Source organism: Martes martes (assembly GCF_963455335.1).
Source record: "Martes martes genome assembly, chromosome: 12".
NCBI lineage: Eukaryota > Metazoa > Chordata > Mammalia > Carnivora > Mustelidae > Martes > Martes martes.
In genome coordinates this window covers 89,470,696-89,492,349 of record NC_137900.1, presented here as the reverse complement: position 1 = coordinate 89,492,349, position 21,654 = coordinate 89,470,696, and the positions used below count along the sequence as shown (strand labels likewise).

Here is a 21,654-nt window from a genome sequence, read left to right as displayed (position 1 = left end):
TGAGAAAAGAAAGAAAGGGAAAAAGAGAAGAGAAAGAAAAGAAAAATCAGGATTCATTATCTGGCAAGAAACTTTCCTGTATAGGTTTAAATCTTAACAGCTTTTTTTTTTTTTTTTTTAAGATTATCTGTTTATTTATTTGAGAGAGAGAACAATTGTAAACAGAGGGGAGGGGTGGACAGAGAGGGAGAAGCAGACTCCCGGATGAGCAGAGACCGGTCTGATCCCAGAATCCTGGGATCATACCCTGAGCTGAAGGCAGCCGCTCAGTTGAGCTGCCCAGGCACCCCGTGTTAACAGCTTCTTCTGGGCAGGTTCCCACGGGCCAGGACCCGTGCTGAGCGCTTTCTGTGAATGGCTACTTTATTGTTATCCCTTTGGACAGACAAGAAAGCTGAGCCTAGAGAGCTTGTGGTGTGGCGTGACCAAGGCCCCATAGCTGGTTCAGAGTGGAGCTTGGGACCATTCTCTCCACGCCCAAGCTTTCATTTTCTGGGATTGTTCGTGTAAGAAGCTGCCCCTCCCTGGGCCCCGTCTCCAGAGCACTGTGCTTTGTGTCTTCTCAGTAACTGGGGCACCTCACATTTTGAGCCCAGGGGATGCTAAACATCCTTCCAGACACCGGAGAGATCTGCCCCGTGGAGGACTGACTCACCCCAAATACCAGGTGTGCCCCTTTTGCGAAACACGGAAACCAGATCTCCGTATTGCCTGGAATTGACTCAGGGGGCTTGGGGCTAGGCGGCACAGCCGGCCCGCGGGCCGGAAGGGGCAAGGCTCCAGCCCCCCAGGGCTGCTAGTGTGTAGGCAGGGAAGCTAATGGAGGCGGCAGCATCCACCTCCCGAAAGAGGGTGTTTGGGGAAAGCCTTTGGACGACTGAAAACAGCACACCAGGATTCGAATCGTAACTCAGGCTCTCAGCTCAGTGGGCTTTGTTCTCCTCGGAGCAAAATAGGGATGATAATGCCTTCCTAGGAGATTGTTTTGAAGATTAGGGAATTTAGCACAGGCGTCAGATGCGTAGTAGGCGCCCTCTGAGTTCAGAGGAAGCCCAGGTGGACACAGAGGCAGAGAGGAGGCAGAGCTGGGACTGGGCCCTGCTAGGGAGATAGGACTGGGGGTTAGGGGTATGCCAGGCAGGGGCACCGATGTCTATCCAAAAGCAAGCGAGGGGTGCCTGTCTGGCTCAGCTGGTAGAACGTCCAACTCTTGATCTCAGGGTGATGAGTTCAAGCCCTACATTGGACGTGGAGCCTACTTAAAATATAAGGAAAGGAGGGGTGCCTGGGTGGCTCAGTGGGTTAAGCCTCTGCCTTCGGCTCCGATCATGGTCTCCAGGTGCTGGGATTGAGCCCCACATCGGGCTCTCTGCTCAGCGGGGAGCCTGCTTCCCCTTCTCTCTCTGCCTACTTGTGATCTCTCTCTCTGTGTCAAATAAATAAATAAAATCTTAAAGAAAAAAAAAAGGAAAGGGTTGGCGGGTGCGGCGGCCTTCATCTCAGGTCATGATCTCAGCGTCCTGGGATCGAGCCCCGCATCAGGTTCCCCGCTGATCAGGGAGCCTGCTTCTCCCTCTCCTTCTGCTACTCCCCCTGCTTGTGCTCTCTCTCTGTCAAATAAATAAATAAAATCTTTAAAAAAAAAAAAAAAAAGGAAAAGGGGCACCTGCATGGCTCAGTCGGTTAACTCTATTTCAGCTCAGGTCATGATCTCAGGGTCGTGAGGTGGAGCCCCTTGCTGCCCGCACTGTGGTACTTTGCTCCAATGAATACTGGAGGGAGAACAGTAACAGTGATGATATTTGTGGAACACTGACTCTTCGAGGGGCGCCACACTAAGTGATTTTCACGTGGCCTCTCATTGATGTCTCACCACAGCTCTATGAGGCACGTGCTATTACTATTCCGATTCAGACATGGTTCTCAGAAAGCTTTAATAATTTCGGACACCCGGGTGGCTCAGTCGGTTGAGCATCTGCCTTCGGCTCGGATCATGATCCGGGGGTCCTGGGATCGAGCCCCCACAGCAGGGTCTTTGCTCAGCGGGGAGTCTGCTTCCCCCCTCTCTCTGCCCCTCCCCTCGCCCCTCTCATGCTCTCTTTTCTTGCTCTCTCAAATAAGTAAAATAAAGTCTTTAAAAAACTTTAATAATTTGCCAAAAGCCACACAACTATTAAATGGCTTCAGTCCAAGGTCTGTCTGATTCCAGAGCCTCACAGCCTGAAAAAAACAAAAACAAAAACAAAACAAAGTGTCGAGGGGCGCCCGGGTGGCTCAGTTGTAAAGCATCTGCCTTTGGCTCAGGTCATGATCCCAGCGTCCTGGGATCGAGCCCCGCATCGGGCTCCCTGCTCTGTGGGAAGCCTGCTTCTCCTTCTCCCTCTCCCACTCCCCCTGCTTGTGCTCTCTCTCTCGCTATCTCTCTCTCTGTGTCAGATAAATATATAAAATTTTTCTGGAAAGTATTGAAGTGTGTAAGACCCTAACCCCATCCAGAGAAAACCACTGTTAATAATTTAACCGTGTCCCGGGAGACAGCCTTGTACATAACCAAGCGGCCCTTGCTTTGCACAACAGAATGAGTTTCAGGCACAAAGGTTCAGTTAAATAACACCGATCCCTCAGCCGCACCGTTCCAACTTCCATGGCGATGTCCCATTAACTACGAGTCATGGTCCAGAGTGCGAACTTCGCTCCTCGTTAGCCCACGGATCGCTGTGGCGATCGCAGATGCGCTTTGACTAATCACATCACTTCTTTCAAAGCCTGTCAGGGATTGGCCCCCTGGCATGCTCTGCAGTGCGCACCCGCACCCGCACACCCACCAAAGCTCCGTAGTTGCGTTGCCTCCTGCCTCCCAGTGGTGAATCCACTCGACAGGCTGCCCAAGGGGATCATCAGAAGAGGGAATTGGCCAACCAAGATGAAAGTGCTGCAGAGAAATGCAGAGCGACAAGACAGAGCGGGAAATGCACGTTGAGGGGCGCCTGGGTGACCGGTGCAGTCTGCCTTTGACTCAGGTCATGATCCCGGGGACCTGGGATCGAGCCCCGCCCAGGGCTCCCTACTCAGCAGGAAGCCACCTTCTCCCTCTCCCACTCCCCCTGCTTGTGTTCCGTCTCTCGCTGTCTTTCTCTCTGTCAAATAAATAAATAAAATCTAAAAAAATGTGCAGTGAACGTAAGTGGAATGATGAACGAAAGCGCTGGCTGGAGGGATGTTGACAGCACAGCCCTTTGCTGTTCCAGAAACTCCAGCAAGTAGAGAAACTTAGTGAAGGCAGGTTGACCATCGTACATGATGCACGTGGTTGTAACCAGAAGGAAGAAGATGTCCCAGAGGAAGGGATGCCGGGCAAAGAGGTCACATCAAAGGAACACCCAGATATATTTCACAACAGTGAAAATACAAGGGAGGAAATGTTTGAAGTTGATGTCAACTCAGAAAGAAGCATGTAAACTCATCAAGGCTGAGAAAAGGTGCTTGTTCCCTATCCCTAGTTAGGGGACTAGAAAGCAAGCAATGTTCACACTACTCTGGATAATTTCCCCCCAGATTTACTGAGATATAATTGACAAATAAAATTATCATACATAGGTTGCCTGGGAGGCTCAGTCAGAGAGGCGTCCCAACTCTTGGTTTCGGCTCAGCTCATGATCTCAGGGTCTCGAGATCGAGCCCAAGTCAGGCTCTGCCCTGGGCCTGGAGGCTGCTTAAGATTCTCTCTCTGCCTCTCCCACCCCTCTCTTCCTCCCTCCCTAAAAAAAAAAAATAAAGTGCATAACGTGATGATTTGATATATGTAGACATTGTGAAGTGACTCCCACCATCAAGTTAATTAATACATCCATCACCTTATAGAGCTACCTTCGAAGCAGACGGCCTGCCGAGCATGGAGCCAGCCCCACACCCTGAGATCATGACCTGAGCTGAAATCAAGAGTCAGACGCTTAAGGGACTGAGCCACCCAGGCACCCCCTCCACTGATTTGTGTTTTTTTAATATTGTATTTATTTATTTAACAGAGAGAGACACAGCAAGAGAGGGAACACAAGCACGGGGAGTGGGAGAGGGAGAAGTGGCTTCCTCCCGCAAGCAGGGAACCTGATGCGGGGCTCAATCCCAGGACCCTGGGATCACGACCTGAGCTGAAGGCAGACGCTTAACGACTGAGCCACCCAGGCGCCCCTCCACTGACATATTTTTGTAGAGAAAGAAAACACTTTAATTCTTAGTGTTTCTAATTTAAATGGCATTAATTTAGTAAACAATAAATTTATTATTTTTAGTTTTACTATGTTTTCATTTCCCTCTACATTTATAACAAACCGTTAGAGAGTTCTTAATGTTTGACAGCAACTTCCAAAGATCACAGAACAATCATAACTTTTCCCACTAATTATTAACTTCTCTTTGAATGATTTCAGGTCACCTGGCCATTTTTACAGTTTCGCATTATAGTGGGGAGTGAGGATTGCTTGTATGCGTACATTTGCACACCATCACCTAACGTACCTGTCACTCTGTAATTTAAGAACGGCAACTGGGATTATATTGTTCTTCAACCAGTGGTTTTTTTTAATTACCATACAATTTAAAGATTTGAGGTGAAATTCACATAACATACAACCCACTGTTCTGAAACATACAGGTCAGTGGCTTTTCCGCTGGTTACGACATTGTGCAACACCCACCTCTAGTTTTCAGAACTTTCTCATTACCACAGAGAAACACCCTTGCCCATTAAATAATTACTCCTCATTTCCCTCCCTCCTCCTGGTTACTGACCTGACTGTAAGGATTTACCTATTCTGGAACCGCATACTATGTGACCCCCTGTGTCTGGCTTCTGTCCCTCAGTGTAATGCTTTCCAAAGCAATATAGTGTTCCAAAGCAGTGTAATGTTTCCAAAGCAGCCAAGTTGCAGCATGGATTGATATGTCCCTTGTTCCTTTTAATGGCTGGGTAATATTCCATGGTATGGATATACCACAGTTTACTCACTCGGCCATTGATGGATACGATTATTTCCACCTCTTTTTTTTTTTTTTAAGATTTTATTCATTTATTTGACAGACAGAGATCGCAAGTAGGCAGAGAGGCAGGCAGAGAGAGAGGAGAAAGCAGGCTCTCCACGGAGCAGAGAGCCCGATGCGGGGCTCGATCCCAGGACCCTGGGATCATGACCTGAGCTGAAGGCAGAGGCTTTAACCCACTGAGCCACCCAGGCGCCCCTATTTCCACCTCTTGACAATTACGAGTAACAGTGCTATGAACATCCGTGCACGAGTTTCTATGTGCACATTCATTTTCATTTCTTTTCAGTATATACCTAGGAGTGAAGATGCCAGGTTGTAAGGTCATTCTATGTTTGGACTTCATAAAAATTAAAATTTGTACATCAAAGGACATTAGCAATGAGGGTTGCGGGGGGGGGGAGAGGGTGATGGAGTTATGGACATTGGGGAAGGTATGTGCTATGGTGAGTGCTGTGAAGTGTGTAAACCTGGTGATTCACAGACCTGCACCCCTGGGGCTAATAATACATTATATGTTAATTTAAAAATAAATAAATTAAAAAATAAAATAAAAAAAATACAAAGGACAGGGGGCACCTGGGTGGCTCAGTGGGTTGGGCCTCTGCCTTCGGCCCGGGTCGTGGTCTCGGGGTCCTGGGATCGAGCCCCGCATCGGGCTCTCTGCTCGGCGGGGAGCCTGCTTCCCCCTCTCTCTCTGCCTGCCTCTCTGCCTACTTGTCATCTCTCTCTCTCAAATAAATAAATAAAATTAAAAAAAAAAAAATACAAAGGACATTAGCAAGAATGTGATCAAGGTCATTGATGATTTCTAGTCAGTTTCTGTGGATTTTGTAAATTAAAGGTCTGACTCCATTTTTTTTTTTTTTTAATAATTAACAGCTTTTTCTTTTTTAAGATTTTATTTATTTATTTGACAGAGAGAGAGCACAAGCAGGGGGAGTGGCAGGCAGAGGCAGAGGGAGGACCAGGAAGCACGATGCGGGGCCCCATCCCAGGACCCTAGGATCATGACCCAAGCCAAAGGCAGACACTTAACAGAATGAGCCACCCAGGCGACCCCCCCAACTCCATTCTTTCGATTGTGGCCACCCAGCTGTCCTAGCACATTTGTTGGAAAGACTGTTTCTTCTGCCATTGAATTATTTTGGCACCCTTGTCAAAATCGATTGACCGGGGGCACCTGGCTGGCTCACTCAGTGGAGCATGGGACTCTTGATCTCAGGGTCATGAGTTCAAACCACATGCCAGGTGTGAAGATTACTTTTATTTTATTTTTTTTTAAAGATTTTATTTATTTATTTGACACAGAGAGAGAGAGAGATCACAAGTAGGCAGAGAGAGGGGGGAAGCAGGCTCCCTGCTGAGCAGAGAGCCCGATGCGGGGCTCGATCCCAGGACCCTGAGACCATGACCTGAGCCCAAGGCAGAGGCCCTACCCACTGAGCCACCCAGGCACCCCTGGAGATTACTTTTAAAGAAAAGACATATGGGGGCACCTAGGTGGCTCAGTCAGTTAAGTGACTGCCTTTGGCTCAGATCTCAGGGTCCTGGGATCAAACCCCACGTTGGATTCTGCTCAGTGAGGAGTCTGCTTCTCCCTCTCTTTCTGCCTACCGCTCTGCCTGCTTGTGCTCTCCTTCCACCTCTCTGCCAAATAAGTAAATAAAATCTTTTTTTAAAAAAAAGACTTAAAAAAAAATCAGTTGACCATATGTTTGGGTTTTTTTCTGAGCTCTCTATTCAAAAGTGGTCTGTGTGTCTGTGCCAGTACCACACTGTTTTGCTTGCTGAAGCTTTGTAGTAATCTTTGATATCAACCTGATTTTTTACATAACCTATATATCTTTCCATGTTAGAACGCTAAGGGCAATCTTAATCTTACTCCATTTAGTGGCTGCACCATTTCTCATTGTGTAGATAACTCAGAATATATTAAACCAGCCCTCACCTGATGGACCTTGGATTGTCTCCAGGTTTTTCTGTCTCACACACAACACTGCATTGATCATCCAGATCTCTTTGTGTGTATGTGTGAATATCCCTGTAAGATAAATTTCTAGAAAGGAAGTCTTTCTAACATCAAAGAATAATGTATATTGTTATTGTGAAGTTGCCCTCCAAAAGTTACACCAGCGAACATTCTAACTTCGTGTTTCCCAGATCATGGCTTATAACCTCATAGTGTATGGTAGTATCAATTTGGTGAAGCTCAGTCTTCTTATCCTCTACCACCTTGAGAGGCAGAGAATAGTGTTTCATTTTAATTTGCATTTTGTTAATTTTGAGTAAGGCTCGGCGTCTTTTCAAGTTTATCAACTATGTTCTTTTTTTGTGAATTTATATCTCGCTCACTTTTTTTTTCCTTTGGAGATGTTAGTTTTTTGTTGTTGATTTATAAGAACTGTTTGTATATTGAGGCTCATACTAAATTAAAATGGCCTCATTATTTGTCTCCTTCATTAGACTGTGTGCTCCTTGAAGAAAAGGAAGATATCCTGTTCACTGTTAATATACCTGGTGGCGTAGGGCACAGGCGTAGCATGTAATAGAAATTCAATAAAAATTTGCAAGGCAATGAAAAGATAAAATGCACCTATTGTGTGCCAGGCCCTGAGCCAAGTGGTGATGATAAAAAGATAAACAGAGGAGAGTCCTCATCTGACCGAGCTCACTGTCTGGTGAGAGTAACAGACATTCATTCTGTCATTCAATGAAAGTTTATGTAGCAGCTTACTCTCTGCCTAGTGCATAATGTCTATTGGAACAGCCAGCATGCAGAGATGAGAAAAATGCCAGGACTGTGACTCAGATGACCATGTCCTGGTAGAATCTGGCCTGGTCATTTCCCCTCCCTGGTCGTTAGTATCTCCATCCATAAAATATGAGTGACTGGAGTAAAATCCCTTATTTCCCATTGAGTATCTGCCCCTGAGTATCCATTTGTCTGTAATGCTTTTTTTTTTTTTTAAGATTTTATTTTATTTATTTGAGATGGAGAGAGAGCATAAGCAGGTTGGGGAGTGGGTCAGAGGGAGAGGAAGAGCGAGAAGCAGACTCCCCACTGAGCAGAGAGCCTGACTTGGGGCTCGACTGGATCCCAGGACCCTGAGATCATGACCTGAGCTGAAGGCAGAGGCTCAACCCACTGAGCCACCCAGGCTCCCTGAAGTCTATGTTCTAATCCTCTCTCCAGGGAATTATTCAGGGCCCAGTCCTGGGCAGGCACAGAGTTTGGCAACAGTAGCACAGAACTGCCCCACGGATGGTAAGTGTGATGCTCACTCCCGTGGCCTGAGACTTGCCCCAGCCCACACACACCAGCCCCCCCTTGCCTGGGCAGTCTGCTGCAGGAGAAGCCGGCTCCTGGTGTCCGGCTCCAGCCCTGAGGCAGTGCGACTGCTTCAGCACATCCTCATCCAGCACGGGCTCTCTTTGCTGTCTGGGGAGCCAGGTTATGCCAAGGCACCTCCTTTCCCCAGAGCAGGCAGTGCCTCGAGGGGGTGAGGGTCTGTGGTGGTGGCCGAGGAGAGGCAAGAGCCATGAGCTGGGATCTTTTCCCTTGGCGGTGTGACCCTCTGCCCTGTGCTGGGCATTGGGTGTTGCAGACCCTCCTCCAGTCTCCAGGAGCTCAGTATGAGTGTTCATTGTTATTTTATCATTATTACCAGTGTCTTTGCCTATTAATGGAGGTGAGGAAAGTACCTGTTTTCCAGGGCTGTTAAAAGGGTCCGATGACATAGGGAGTCACCAGTTAGCGCAGTGCCTGGTACAAAGTAAGCGCTCGGGAGATTAGAGCTGATTGCTTATTATGTTAATATTAGTCCCACCACTGGAATCCAGTGAGATGATAGAGGTATAATTTAGGGCAGAGGGGGTACTGTCACTTTAGGAGAAAGGATAGAATTCATAGATGTGGAATGATGTGGGCGAGGGTGTCAGAGAGAGGATCTTTCTGCTGGACATCCAGAGACTTTGGTCAGGAGACAGAGTAGGGTCTCTCTGGAGGAGTCAGCAGGACACCGGGCCCAGAACAGGGCAGCCATCCCTGTATTCGGCAGGGAGACCAACCGTCCCCATGTGCCCAGGATGGTCCCGGTCCCGAGAAACCCCTTAATCCTGAGCAAGCAGGACAGCCGGTCCCCCTAGAACATTGCAACAGGCAGAAGGTGCCTTCTGTGACCAGCACTACACTCAGACCTGACCATGGACTTCATGTCCCCTGGCTGATTGAGGCTGAGGCACACTGACGCCTCCCCCCCCATATGACACCCTGTGGAATGTCCTTCCTCAGATAATAATTACACTACCTTTTGTTGCTCCAAGCTCTGGTTTTTAGCCACAGCCGCCAGGGAGTACTTCCTGCAGGGTTCCCCTGGGAAGTGACTCAGTTTTGAGAAACTAGAGCATCAACTCTGGCCAGACGACTTCTCAGCCCCCGACATCTCCCAGCCCTCCTCCACTCCCGGGCCTTTGCACCGCCCTCTCCACCAGACTCACTTTCCCTGCTTTGGGGCTTTGTGCTAATGCCACTTCCTCCAGGGAGCCCTCCCAAACTCCCGGGTTCCCCCAGCCCGTGCCTGGAGCGCCCTCTGGTGTCCCATTGCGTTAGTTTCCAGGAGCTGCCAGCCCGAAGTCCCACCAAGCTGGGTGGTTTTACACAAAAGTTTTTCTTTCACTGCTCTGGAGACTAGAGATCCCAAATCAAGGTGTCAGCAGGGTCATGCTTTCTCGAAGCCTCTAGAGGTTAATCTGTCCCATGGTTTTCTCTTAGCTTGTGGTGTTGCCGACAATCCGTGGAGCTCCGTGGCCTGCAGACACCTCCCCAACCCCCATCTCTGCCTCTGTCTTCCCATCGCCTTTTGCTTGTGTGTCTGTGTCTCTTCTCCCTTCCTCGAAGGACACCAGTCATCCTGGAGTAAGGTCCCCTCGAATCCAGTATGACCGTATTCTACGTAGATCACATCTACAAAGACCCAATTTCCACTCACAGATGCCGGGGGTCTTCAACATACACTTTTGGAGGACACAGTTCAAACCATAACATGTCTTTGTACTTATGAGGAAATACTTGCAGGATGAATGAAGGACACAGTGCTTGGGGGGATCTCTTCTCCTCCCTCCTACCCCTGCCAACAGCTCCTGGTCCCTACTGTAGTCTCAGCCCCAGGCCAGGGCCAGGCCCCAGAAGATGCTCTGGAGAAGCTGATGATTGAAGAACGGAGGGAGGCGGTGCCCCATCTTTGGACAGAATGGATGACTGTCAGTGCTCTGAGATGCTTTGAAAGACCCCAGGGGAAGAGGCTGGGCTGCATCAGGGTTAAGGAGGGACTAGCTGGGTAGCTGCCCTGATCAGGCTGAACTTACTTCTTACAAAAAGGCACAAGCAGCTATCTACTTCATGGAATCTTCTAGAGTGGGCAAGCCTGACTATTGCGTTATGAATTATTTTCGTTTATTTCTCTTTTGTAATGAAGTTAGAGCATTCCATGGGTAGTGATGAAATTCCGTGAACAGGCGGGTTTCACTGGACTTCCGGTTTCCAGTCCTGTGCATAAGGAGCTTGGAAGTCATCCGTCCATCCTCACAAGCAGAAAGCTGGCCAAATCGAAAAATCACCACCTTGGGCCCATTTGAGAAAGGAAGTCACGGGGCAAACCATTGCCTCCAAAATTAGACAAACCACCAGATACAGACAATCGTGACTTAGGGGAGCAGAGACCTCCACGTGGACCAATTCCAGGGGACGAAAACTTAAACATAATGGACAAATTGCTGGAGGCCCAGCGTGGACATGTCTGAGAGTTCAAGACGCTAGGAGGGTCCACAGTCCAACCCTGGTCTGCCACCAGGGTTTGTTAATACAGCTTGATTTTTTGTTAAGATTTTTTTTTTTTTTTTTTTTTAGGAGAAAGAGGGCAAGAGGAAGCATGAGCAGGGGAGTGGGGCAGAGGGAGAGGGAGAAGCAGACTCCCCCTGCCACAGCTGAGGAGCTGTGACAGACACTGTAGGTCCTGCAAAGCCCACAGTATATACTGTGGCCCAGTACAGAAAAAGTTTGCAGACGCTGCTCTAGAAGGAGAGTGGATATAGGGCCACAACTAACAGGCAGACGGGAGTGGCAAGTATGGCCGGGGGTGGACAGCAAGCGAAAGGGACAGTGACAGGAAATGGCTGGGACAGGTGGCCTCACAGCTGATTTCACGGGGCCCTCTAGTACATGGTAAAAACTTTGGATTTTATTCTTAGTAGGAGGATTTAGGAAGAGAAAAGCAGCCTCTAGAATCCAGGAGCTGGCCTGACACCCACAGATAGGACTTGTGTCGTGTTGAACACAACTGCACAGAACACCAGTATCAGACAAGGCCACGCTGCGACCATAAGAAATCCAGAAGAAAAAAACACAACACTCTGCAATCACGTCCGAACACAAACGGACATGAACGTTGTCGAAGCCACGGGAAACCCAGCGCCCGCCTCTCCTGGCACACCTGGGTGGCTGCTTCTCCAAGTATAGCCACCCTCGCTTGAACCTGCCTCCCTATAAATATGATTATTGGGGGGCGCCTGGGTGGCTCAGTCAGTGAAGCGTCCAACTCTTGATTAAGGTTAAGGTCACGATCTCCGGGTCCTAAGACTGAGCCCTGCCTGTGGCTCTGAGCTCAGCGGGGAGTCTGCTTGTCCCTCTCCCTCTGCCCCTCCCCTCGCTCATGCACACTCTCTCTCAAATAAATTAATAAATAAAACCTTTTAAAAAAAAGATTATTGTGATATCCAACCATAAAGTGATCTAGCTTCCCTGGACCCTCCCCCAAATTACTTCGCCGAAGTCCAAATTCCATAATAAGTTCCAACAGCCTCTCACTGAGACCCCACAGCCCCCCTGGCATGCGTTCCCTCACCGCAGCTACTCAGTCTCTGCTGAGCTCCTGCGGCTGAGGGCACTGATGAGGGTTTAGCCATCAGGCCTCATTTCCCGTTAGTGAAAAAGAAAACAAAATCACAGCATCTTGAACAAGATCTATCCTCTGCCCCCAAGTCCAGAGATCACCGATGGTTCCCGATTATCACAGGTCCAGGCTCCTTCCATGTTGTGGTTGTGACTTCCCACCTCAGGTGTGTGGAACTTTCGAAATACATACAAAAGTAGAGTAGAGTGTGCTGACCCGCCCTGTCTCACCCATGGCCTGACTTACTCCCTCTGTTCCCCTATCTGCTTCCTACTTCCACCATCTGGATCATTTTGGATTATTTTGAAGCAAATCCCAGATATTATGTTGTCAGTACTTCGAGAGACATCTCTAAGGCGCCTGGGTGGCTCAGTTGGTTAAGCGTCTGCCTTCAGCTCAGGTTATGATCTCCGGTTCCTGGGATCGAGTCCCCCATCGGGCTCCCTGCTCAGCGGGAAGCCTGCTTCCCCCTCTCCCACTCCCCTTGCTTGTGTTCCGTCTCTCACTGTGTCTCTCTCTGTCAAACAAATAAATAAAATCTTAAAAAAAAATAAAAATATAAAATCTTAAAAAAGAGAGACGTTTCTGAAATATAAGGACTGTTACAAGGAAAGAAAGAAATCCCTGATACCATTAGCACAGCCAATAAATTACTGATTTCTTCATATCGTACATTACCCAGTCGATGTTCACATTTGTCCCTCAGACGCACCCCTAACATTTGGGGACCCTCAATGGAGCCCACACAGCAGATGTCTAGATATTTGCAAGTCTGATGAAGCTTTGCTGGGGGGCGTTCCCACCCAGGCCCCACAGCCCGCTCCCCGAGGACCACCCTTGAGTGACCGTGCCTAAGGATGGTATGATCTACCCAGCCTTTCCTGCCTGGCACGGATTTGAACCTGAAATGAGAACTAACTAGTCCTAAGTAGTCAAGCTTGGCGGGGGCGAGGGGTGGGGGCAGTGTAGGGTCTCAAGGATGCTGCAGCCCCATTACCTGGGGAACCTGAAGTGACTAGCTCAAAACCAAGCAGCCTCTTTCTCTCTGGTTCACCCCCCTCCACACCCACCCCGCAGACAGAGGTGGGGTCTTCTCCACATGCAACCCCCAGGGTGAGCCTTCTGTCTCTCTCTGTCTCTATCTCTGGCTCTGAGCCCTGCATCCTCGGGTCAAAGAGGTCCCGTTCAGCCTGTTCTTCCCTTTCCCGTAACCCCGCTTGCTCAATCAGTTACCAGATTTTCCAGACATTCCCTAAGAGATTGATAAGGAATAAACACCTTGGTGCGTTTTTCTTGAGTGCTTGCCCCGCGGGGGAGGGGGCCAGGATGGTAGGGGGCACCATTTAGAGCCTGGGGTTTTGTGGATCACAATCCCATCAGATGCCCATGTGATGTGGTTCTAGAATGAGTAATAGATGAGGTTCAGCGGGGTCGAGTCTGGAACCGACGACCGGGAAAGAATTCTTGAGATGTCTTTGGTGCAAAAAGGTCATTTTATTAAAGCACGGGGACAGGACCCATGGGCAGGAAAAACTGCTGCCCCGGGGTTGTGAGGGGCGGCTGGTTATAGACTATGCGGCTTGGGGGAGGTAAGGAAAAAGGGAGGTTTCGAGGGGCACCTGGGTGGCTCAGTGGGTTAAAGCCTCTGCCTTCAGCTCAGGTCATGATCTCAGGGTCCTGGAATCGAGCCCCACATCGGGCTCTCTGCTCAGTGGGGAGCCTGCTTCCCCCTCTCTCTCTGCCTGCCTCTCTGCCTACTTGTGATCTGTCAAATAAATAAATAAAATCTTTAAAAACAAAAACAAAAACAAAAAGGGAGGTTTCGAGAAAGAACTTTCATGTATCAAAGAAGACACACAGGATCCCAGAGGCTTTGGTATTTGTCAAAGTTGGTTTTCCTTCTAGTAAGGCATTAAGAGTAAGACATTTGGGAGCTTCCTCCTATCACACGTCCTTGTCAATGAGCTGCAGGTTTAAAAGAAATTCTATTTCATTGACCTTTCCTTCTGCCTTAGCCTCCCTCAATTTTATGGAGGGGACGGTGGTGTTAGGGCTTCGGGAAACTGAGTTACGGGTCTCTGGAAGTCAGGCTTTTGATAAGAAAGCTTCTTCCTTGTAAATCACCAGGACATTTGTAAACTGAGGGAGATTCAGGTCCTGCAGGATTGTGATCTCATGAGTTAACTGTTTGTTTTGCCTTTAGGGCAGCCCAGAACATCTGAGGAATGTCCCATATATCCCGTGGGGGGAGGGGGTGGTTGTGGGGTGTCAGCTTCTGCTTTGTCCTCACCTTGCCTTCGGTTCCCTCATCACACGCACTGCATTTGGGGGTCTCCTTTGCCTCTCAGTCTTCTGTTTTGACCAAGTCGGACCTACAGAAAAGGAGAAGGAACCGTGCAGTGGCCACATGTCTGCCTAGCGCCCACATTCAGCCCTCGCTCGCGTGGACCAATGGCATTTGCGAACGCCTCTCTCTGCCCTGCCCTTGTTTCTGAATGTCTTTGCTGAATCTTTTCTTTTTTAGTAGATATGTTCTGACCAAAGCAACTTTAAGATAATAAGTGCTTATTGTTATTTTTTTCAAAGACTTTATTTATTCATTTGAGAGAGAGAGAGCACAAGCAGGAGGGAGAGGCAGAGGGAGAAGCAGATTCCCCGCTGAGATTCCCTACGTGGGGCTCCATCCCAGGACCTGGAGATCACAATCTGAGCCAAAGGCAGAAGCTTAACCATCTGAGCCACCCTGGCTCCCCTCTGAATCTTTTGAAAGCAAGTTGCAGACATCCCGGCCCTTCACTCCTAAATACTTCACATGCCTCCTAAGAATGCCATCCCCCCATGTGAACACCCCACGTTATCGCCCTCAAAGAAATTGACCTGTCATGCCCTCCGATGGACGGGCCATATTCAGATATGGCACAGCCATGCCACAGATACCCTTTAGGAACTTTTCACTGTTCTTGTCACCAATCCCGGTTCCAGTTGAGGGTCATATGTTGCATTTGCTTGCTGGGTCTCTTTGACAGCACCCCCCCCAGCCCCCAAGGTCCCCAAACCCTCACCTCTTTTTCAGTGCTGTGTTCTGACTCCCCTGGAAGAGAGATGGAAGGAAGGAAGGCTAGAAGGAAAAGTCTCAGACGGCAGCGCAATTCTCAGAAAATTTCAGCAAGGGCACCTGGGTGGCTCAGTCAGTTAAGCGTCTGCCTTCAGCTCAGGTCATGATCCCAAGGTCCTGAGATCGAGCCCTGCCTGCATCAGGCTCCCTGCTCAGTGAGGAGTCTGCTTCTCCCTCTGCCTCTTCCTACCCACCCCCCACCCCCGTCTCACAAATAAGTACAGAAAATCTTTAAAAATAAATAAAAATTTTTTTTAAAAAAGAAAATTTCATCGAAACCAGTGGGAGTCCTTGGAAGTGCCCCATCTCCCAGCGACAGTCGGCCTCGCTGTCTTCCAGACACTGGAAGGAACAGCCAAGGAAGCACATGGAGGTACAGACTCAGCACTGAGGACTCGGGATGGAGCCCTCACCGTTTCCTCAGTCAGTTAGGCTCCTGGCAGAGACACATATTGTTGTGGCCACCACAAGGATACTGCCTTTAAAAAAAAAAAAAAAAAAAAACCTTAGTGATTTTTATTTTATTTTACTTTATTTTTATTTTTTACAAGGTTATTTATTTGTTTTATTTATTATTCTTATTATTTTTTTTTAAGTAGGCTCTGTGCTGGGCATGAGCTCACAACCCTGAGATCAAGACCTGAACTGAGATCAAGAGTCAGACAACTGAAAAAAGTGGGGGGTGGGGCACCTGGGTGGCTCAGATGGTTGGGTGTCTGCCTCCGGCTCGTGTCATGTCCTCCAGGTCCTGGGATCGAACCCCATGTCAGGCTCTCTCTCTCTCTCTCTCTCAAATGAATAAATAAAATCTTAAAAAAAAAAAAAAGTCAGACACCTATCTGACTGAGCTGTGCAAGCATCCCTAAAGATTTTGTATTTTTAAGTAATCTCTACACCCAACGTAGGGCTCAAACCTATGATCCGAAGATCAAGAGTTGCACGTTCTATCAACTGAGCCAGCCAGGCACCCCTAACCTTGATGATTTAAAAAAAAACCATTTTATTGAGATATAATGATATGCACATACCATATAATTCAACCGTTCCAAGTATACCATTCACTGGTTTTTAGCATGGCCACACCACCGTCTAACTTCAGAACATTTTCATTAGGCCGAAATGATACCCAGTAACCGTAGCAGTCTGTCCGCATTCCCGACCCCACCCTCCCACCCCCGGCCCAAGGCAATCCACCGATCTACTCTCTATCTCGAGAGCCTTGCCTGCTTAGTATAAATGGAATCATATAACGTGTGATCTTTTGTGAGTGGCTTCTTTTACTCAGTACCATGCTGTCAAAGCTCACCCATGTTGCAGCAGGTGTCAGAACCTCCTCCCCCTTTATTGCCAAATGATTTTCCATCCCATGGATCTACCACATTTTATTACCAGCCTGTAGCGGACACTCAGGTTGCTACCACTCTATAATGCTGGTATAAACATGCACATACAAGTCTTTGTGTGAGCACATGTTTTCACTCCTCTGGGTTACCTACCTAGGAATGGAGTTGCTGGATCTTATCTTAAGTAGTTCTATGTTTATTATTTGGAGGACCTGCCAGACCATTTTGCGTAACAGCTACACCACTTACATTCCCAGAAGCAATGTACCAGGCTTTCAGTTTCTCAACATCCTTAAAGCATCTTTAGACATTTGCAATCCTCTGACTTGTGTGTTTGTCTTTTGGGTGTGTGTTTTCCTGGTGCCCAAGGGTATTTAATGCACCTGCAGGCCGTAGGGCCAAAGAAAGAGAAAGACAGCGTTTTGGGGAAGGGTTGGCAGTGCCATTTATTTTCCCATTTTGATCTTAAATGCAGCCACCTTGCTGAGCGTTCGTTAATTTTACCAGTTTGTATATTTGAATTATGGTGTGTAGTTAACTGTATCCCCTTGCAAATAGTGGGATATTATTTCTTTCGGGTCTTTTACATGTAATTTCCTTTTCTTGTCCCACCAGCTGGGACTTCCAACACAGTGGTGAAAGGAAGTGGTGATAGAGATTTCTTTGAATTTTGTTCCTACTTTCCAGAGAATTTGCGGGGCGCCTGGGTGGCTCAGTCGGTTAGGCATCTGACTTCAGTTCAGGTCATGATCTCCAGGTCCTGGGGTCAGGCTCAAGGCTCCGTGAGGAGCCTGCTTGTCCCTCTCCCTCTGCCCCTCCCACCCATCACTCATGCTCTCTCTCCCTCTCTCAAATAAATAAGTAAAATCTCTAAAGAATAAAAATAAAGAGAATGTGTTTTGCCATGTAAGTCGCTAGCTGATAAGCTTTATATATCCTTGAAACACTTGTAATTACCCCCAATATTTGCTGTAGTCATTCTAGTGAGTACGAAGTGGCCATTTGCCCAGTGACTAAGGATGCTGAACATCTTTTCATGTGCCTATTAGCCATTTGTGTAATCTTCCTTGGAGAAAATCAGATTCATGATTTGCAAATACTTACCCCCATACTTTTATCTTTTCACTCTGTTGATGGTATCCTTTGAGGCACGGAAGTTTTTGATTCAGGTAAAGTCCCTTGTATCTGTTTTTTCTTTTGTTGCCCATGCTTTTGGTGTCATAACTACAAAACCGTCTTCTAACTCAAGATCACAAAGACAGGCTCCTGTTTTCTTCTGGGAGTTTTATAGCTTTAGCTCTTGTGTTTAGATCCATGATCTACAATGTGTTAGTTTTGTGTATGGTGTGAGGTAGGGGTACACATTCACTCTTCTGCCTGTGAATATCCTTGTCCAAGCACCATTTGTTGAAAGACTGTTCTTTCCACATTGAATTTTCTTTGCACTCTTGTCATATGGCAAGTGACCATATGACCACTGACCATGGGAGAGTCTTATTTCTGGACTCTCACTTTGATTCCATTGACTTATATGTCTGTCCTTATGCTAATACCATCCTTTCTTGGTTCTTGTGAGCTTTTAAATTGTGCATTAAGCCCTCCAACGTTTTTCTTCCTTTTCAAGGCTTTTTTTTTTTTTTTTTGCATTCATTTTTTAAATGTAAGTTTCTTTTCATCTATCCTGCCCTGGACCTTTTTCCTCCTGCACTTTATTTGTTGAAGAAACAAAGTCATTTGTGGATCACCTCTCCATGGTATCATTTAACATATTCTTCTGTCCCTTGTGTTTTAGTAACCCAGTGGCATGATCTGATCTAGATTTGGTTTTAGCACGGAGGTAATTTGCAGGAGGTGTGTGTGTTTCCAGACTCAGAACATAATGTGGGATCGACTCTCCCTGTGGTGTTAGGGGTCATCCATGATCTTCACCTGGATCTTTTTTTTTTTTCTTCTGTTAGAGGTAATTTACATTTTGAAAGGGTCCCTCTGGTTGCTGGGGGTCAGGGGGTTGTAGATGTGAGGGATAATCATGCAAGAAAGCACTTGTTGCCATGCCTGGCACACAGTGACCAGTCAATAAATATTAGCTCTTATTGTTGCTGTTGTTGTTGTTATTGTTAGAGCTGTGTGTGTGGGATCCATACCCTAGCCTCGGAGCCATTTTTTGGCCAGAGTGTTCTCCTCCCTCTTCTCTGCCTCTGGAGGAGAAGTCACCAGTGTCCCAAGGCCCTGGGAGGCATGTTCAGGAATGTGGCTGCCATCTATTTGCACCTGGCTGGGCTCTTCCAGAGAAAGAAGGCTGGAACTTCTCTCACTCGGTGCATGCACCAGACTGTAAGTGCTCTAGTCCCACATGTTTTGCTGCCCAGCCCAGAGCCCCGAAGATCTGGCATGGTCCCGGCTTCAAAGCTGTGCATGACGCCCCTCTTTCAGGACACCTTCCTTGACTGTAGCCTGGAGGGGGCCCCTCCCTTGCTCTTTCCTCTAACCTTGAACTTGTAGCTCTGCATCTGAATGGTCTGCATGGAGCTGTGCTGCCTGCCCTTCATCCCCTAAGCCCAGCCCAGTGTTCAGTATACAGTAGGTGCTCAGTAGACATTGGCTGAGGAGTACATTATACATAAGTCCAAAAACAGGCACTGTTCTCTCACTTAATGCAATTACTGTGTGTCATACTTGAGGGTCACTCCTTTGAGTTCCCCCAAGTTTCTGTGCTTGCATTATATTTACTTCCTTCTTATTCTCATTCACCTCTTTTGTTCTCTCTCTCTCTGTGCCTCTGTACCCCGGTACCCGTTACCCCACCCCAACCTTCTCAAACTTCCCTCGCCCCAACATGCACCCTCACCTCCCCCCCAACCTCATCTTCATTGTATGTATTTTTAAGATTTTATTTTTAAGTAATCTCTACACCCAACATGGGGCTTGAACTCACAACCCCGAGATTAGAGTCACATGTTCTACTGACTGAGCCAGCCAGGCGCCCCTCTATCTTCTCAAATATGATGTATCCCCAATTCAACAGTAATTCCTTATAGCACTGAAACCATGATCCCATCAATGATACGCCGTTACTGTATGGGCTAGTAAAGGGGGCAGGAATTGCCAATCAGACTCATGCTGGAGATTCTGAGATACGTTTGAATTCAGAGAATGTGCAAGGGGGAAAAAAAAAGCACATATCAGAATCAATCCCATATGGTGTGATCTCCATACAAAAAAAATGGAACCATAGAAAAATACACACATGGGGTGCCTGGCTGGCTCAGCTGGAAGAGCATGCAACTCTTGATCTCAGGGTTATGAGTTCAAGCCCCACCTTGGGTGTAGACATTACTTAAATACATAAACTTGAAAGAAAGAAAGAAAAGCACACACATGTAGTTAAATCACCTATAATTCCACCACTCAGAGAGAATCTTTGTTAACATTTTGATGTATTTATCTTCCAAACTTTTTTTTTCGTCTACTGCTATATGGTCATAGAAAAATGTACGTGTATACAAATACGTAGTAGAGTATATTTTTTTACAAAACATAATCATACTGTACATACTGTTTTGTAGCCCATTTTATTGATGTCAGCACATCACATTGATAAATATTCTTCTAAAACATGATTTTTCTTGGGCACCTGGCCGGTTCGGTCGGAGGACCATGAGACTCTTGATCTCAGGGTCGTGAGTTGGAGCCCCATGTGGGGGCATAACGTTTACTTTAAAAAAATTATTTTTTCAAAGATTTTATTTATTTATTTGACAGAACGATAGCGAGAGAGGGAACACAAGCAGGGGAAGTGCGGGAGGCAGAAGGAGGCTTCCCGCCAAGCAGGGAGCCCGATGAGGGGCTCGATCCCAAGACCCTGGGATCATGACCCAAGCCAAAGGCAGACACTTAACTGAGCCACCAGGCGCCCCAAAAAATTATTTTTAAAAAATGTGATTTTTCTCATCTATAAAATGGGCCCAGCCAGGTTGTTCTGAGTTCAGCACGGCTGTCCTAAAAGGAAGCAGCCGTCCTAAACGCAGGCTGCACGTTGGCCACGGGGTTGCCTTCCTCCCCCTCCCTGCTGCCCTTCCTCCTCCTCAGCCTGCCTGACTGGTCCGAATCTAGTCTGAATCTGGTCGGAGCCGGGGCTGGTGGGTGGGGCTGGTGGGGGCGGGGCCGCCGGAATGGGGCGGAGCCAGGCCCAGAGGCGGGCTCCCGGAGCCCCGCCTGCGCTCCCGGGGAGTGCTGATCTGTACCTCTGCCTCAAGGGGGCGGGGGCTGTGGTCGGAAAAAAGCCCATCTCCACCGCTCTGACCTTCTGCTCGCTCTGTCTTCAGTTCGCCATGGCCAAGCGCCTCCAGGCTCGTCGGCTGGACGGGATTGACCACAACCCATGGTGAGCTCCGCAGGGCTGGGGAAGCGTGTGGGGTCCCCTCTCGGGCGTGAGGGTGGGACAGGGCTGGGGGGGAGGTCTGGGTCTGCCTTAACTCGGGGGTACCCAGGACGGCCACCGTGCTGGGACTGAGGTTTGCAGCCACAGCCTGGGAGAGGTGAGACTGGTACCCGCGGGCTTGGGTTCCAATCTCAACTTCACCTCGCTCTTGGCTGGGGCGCGGGGTGGGGGGGGGGGGAGTGGGCAGTGACACCTGCTCTGAACCTCAGCTCCCCAGCGGCAAAATGGAGTTAATTACATCTACCTTGAAGGGTCTTGGGAGGATAAGGCGAAACGCTGTATGAAATGCTATATCAACGTATGAAATGAAATGAATGAAATGCTGTATGAAGCAATCAGGCTTGGGGCTTTCCAGGGATTTTACTTCCCACTTAGTACAGAGTAAAATAAACTAAGTAAGAACGTAAAATACAGGCAGCTCTGCACTGGACATGAGCTGAGGTTAATTTCTTTTCTCTGTTGACTTGTTCTAAATTTGAAAGACGCGTGTGCCCGTGGTTACTAGTAATACAATGGATGAAGTAAGAAGGTGTGTAAGAAAAATGCAGGGAGTTTTCCTAACCGCCCCCACCCCCACCTTTGGCCAGCAGCACAGAGGCGCAGACTCAGAAGATCCAGAGTCACACGCTCTACCCACGGAGCCAGCCACGCCCCCGACATCCCTGTACTTTCAAAAAAAGTTGTTGGCTGTTGTTTTTATAAAATATGGGAGCACTTTTTTCTCCTTTCTTTCTTTCTTTCTTTCCTTGAGAGAGAGCAGGTGTGCTC

At 48.0% G+C, this 21,654-nt stretch overlaps 1 protein-coding gene across 12 annotated transcripts in view; it reads left to right on the top strand.

Annotated features, from left to right (window-relative positions):
* KYAT1 (kynurenine aminotransferase 1) overlaps positions 1 to 21,654 on the top strand; it is a 33,903-nt gene that overhangs the window by 3,298 nt on the left and 8,951 nt on the right. For 4 of the 12 annotated variants that reach the window (XM_080819204.1, XM_080819201.1, XM_080819203.1 and 1 more), the window contains exons 2-3: positions 18,567 to 18,779; positions 20,771 to 20,829. In XM_080819204.1, the coding sequence (XP_080675330.1) occupies positions 18,684 to 18,779; positions 20,771 to 20,829 (155 nt within the window). In that variant the 5' untranslated portion in view covers positions 18,567 to 18,683. Of the gene's footprint in view, positions 1 to 8,285; positions 8,306 to 18,566; positions 18,780 to 20,770; positions 20,830 to 21,654 lie in introns of those variants that run through there. The other 8 variants (XR_013967688.1, XM_080819198.1, XM_080819197.1 and 5 more) reach the window with 5 other exon arrangements.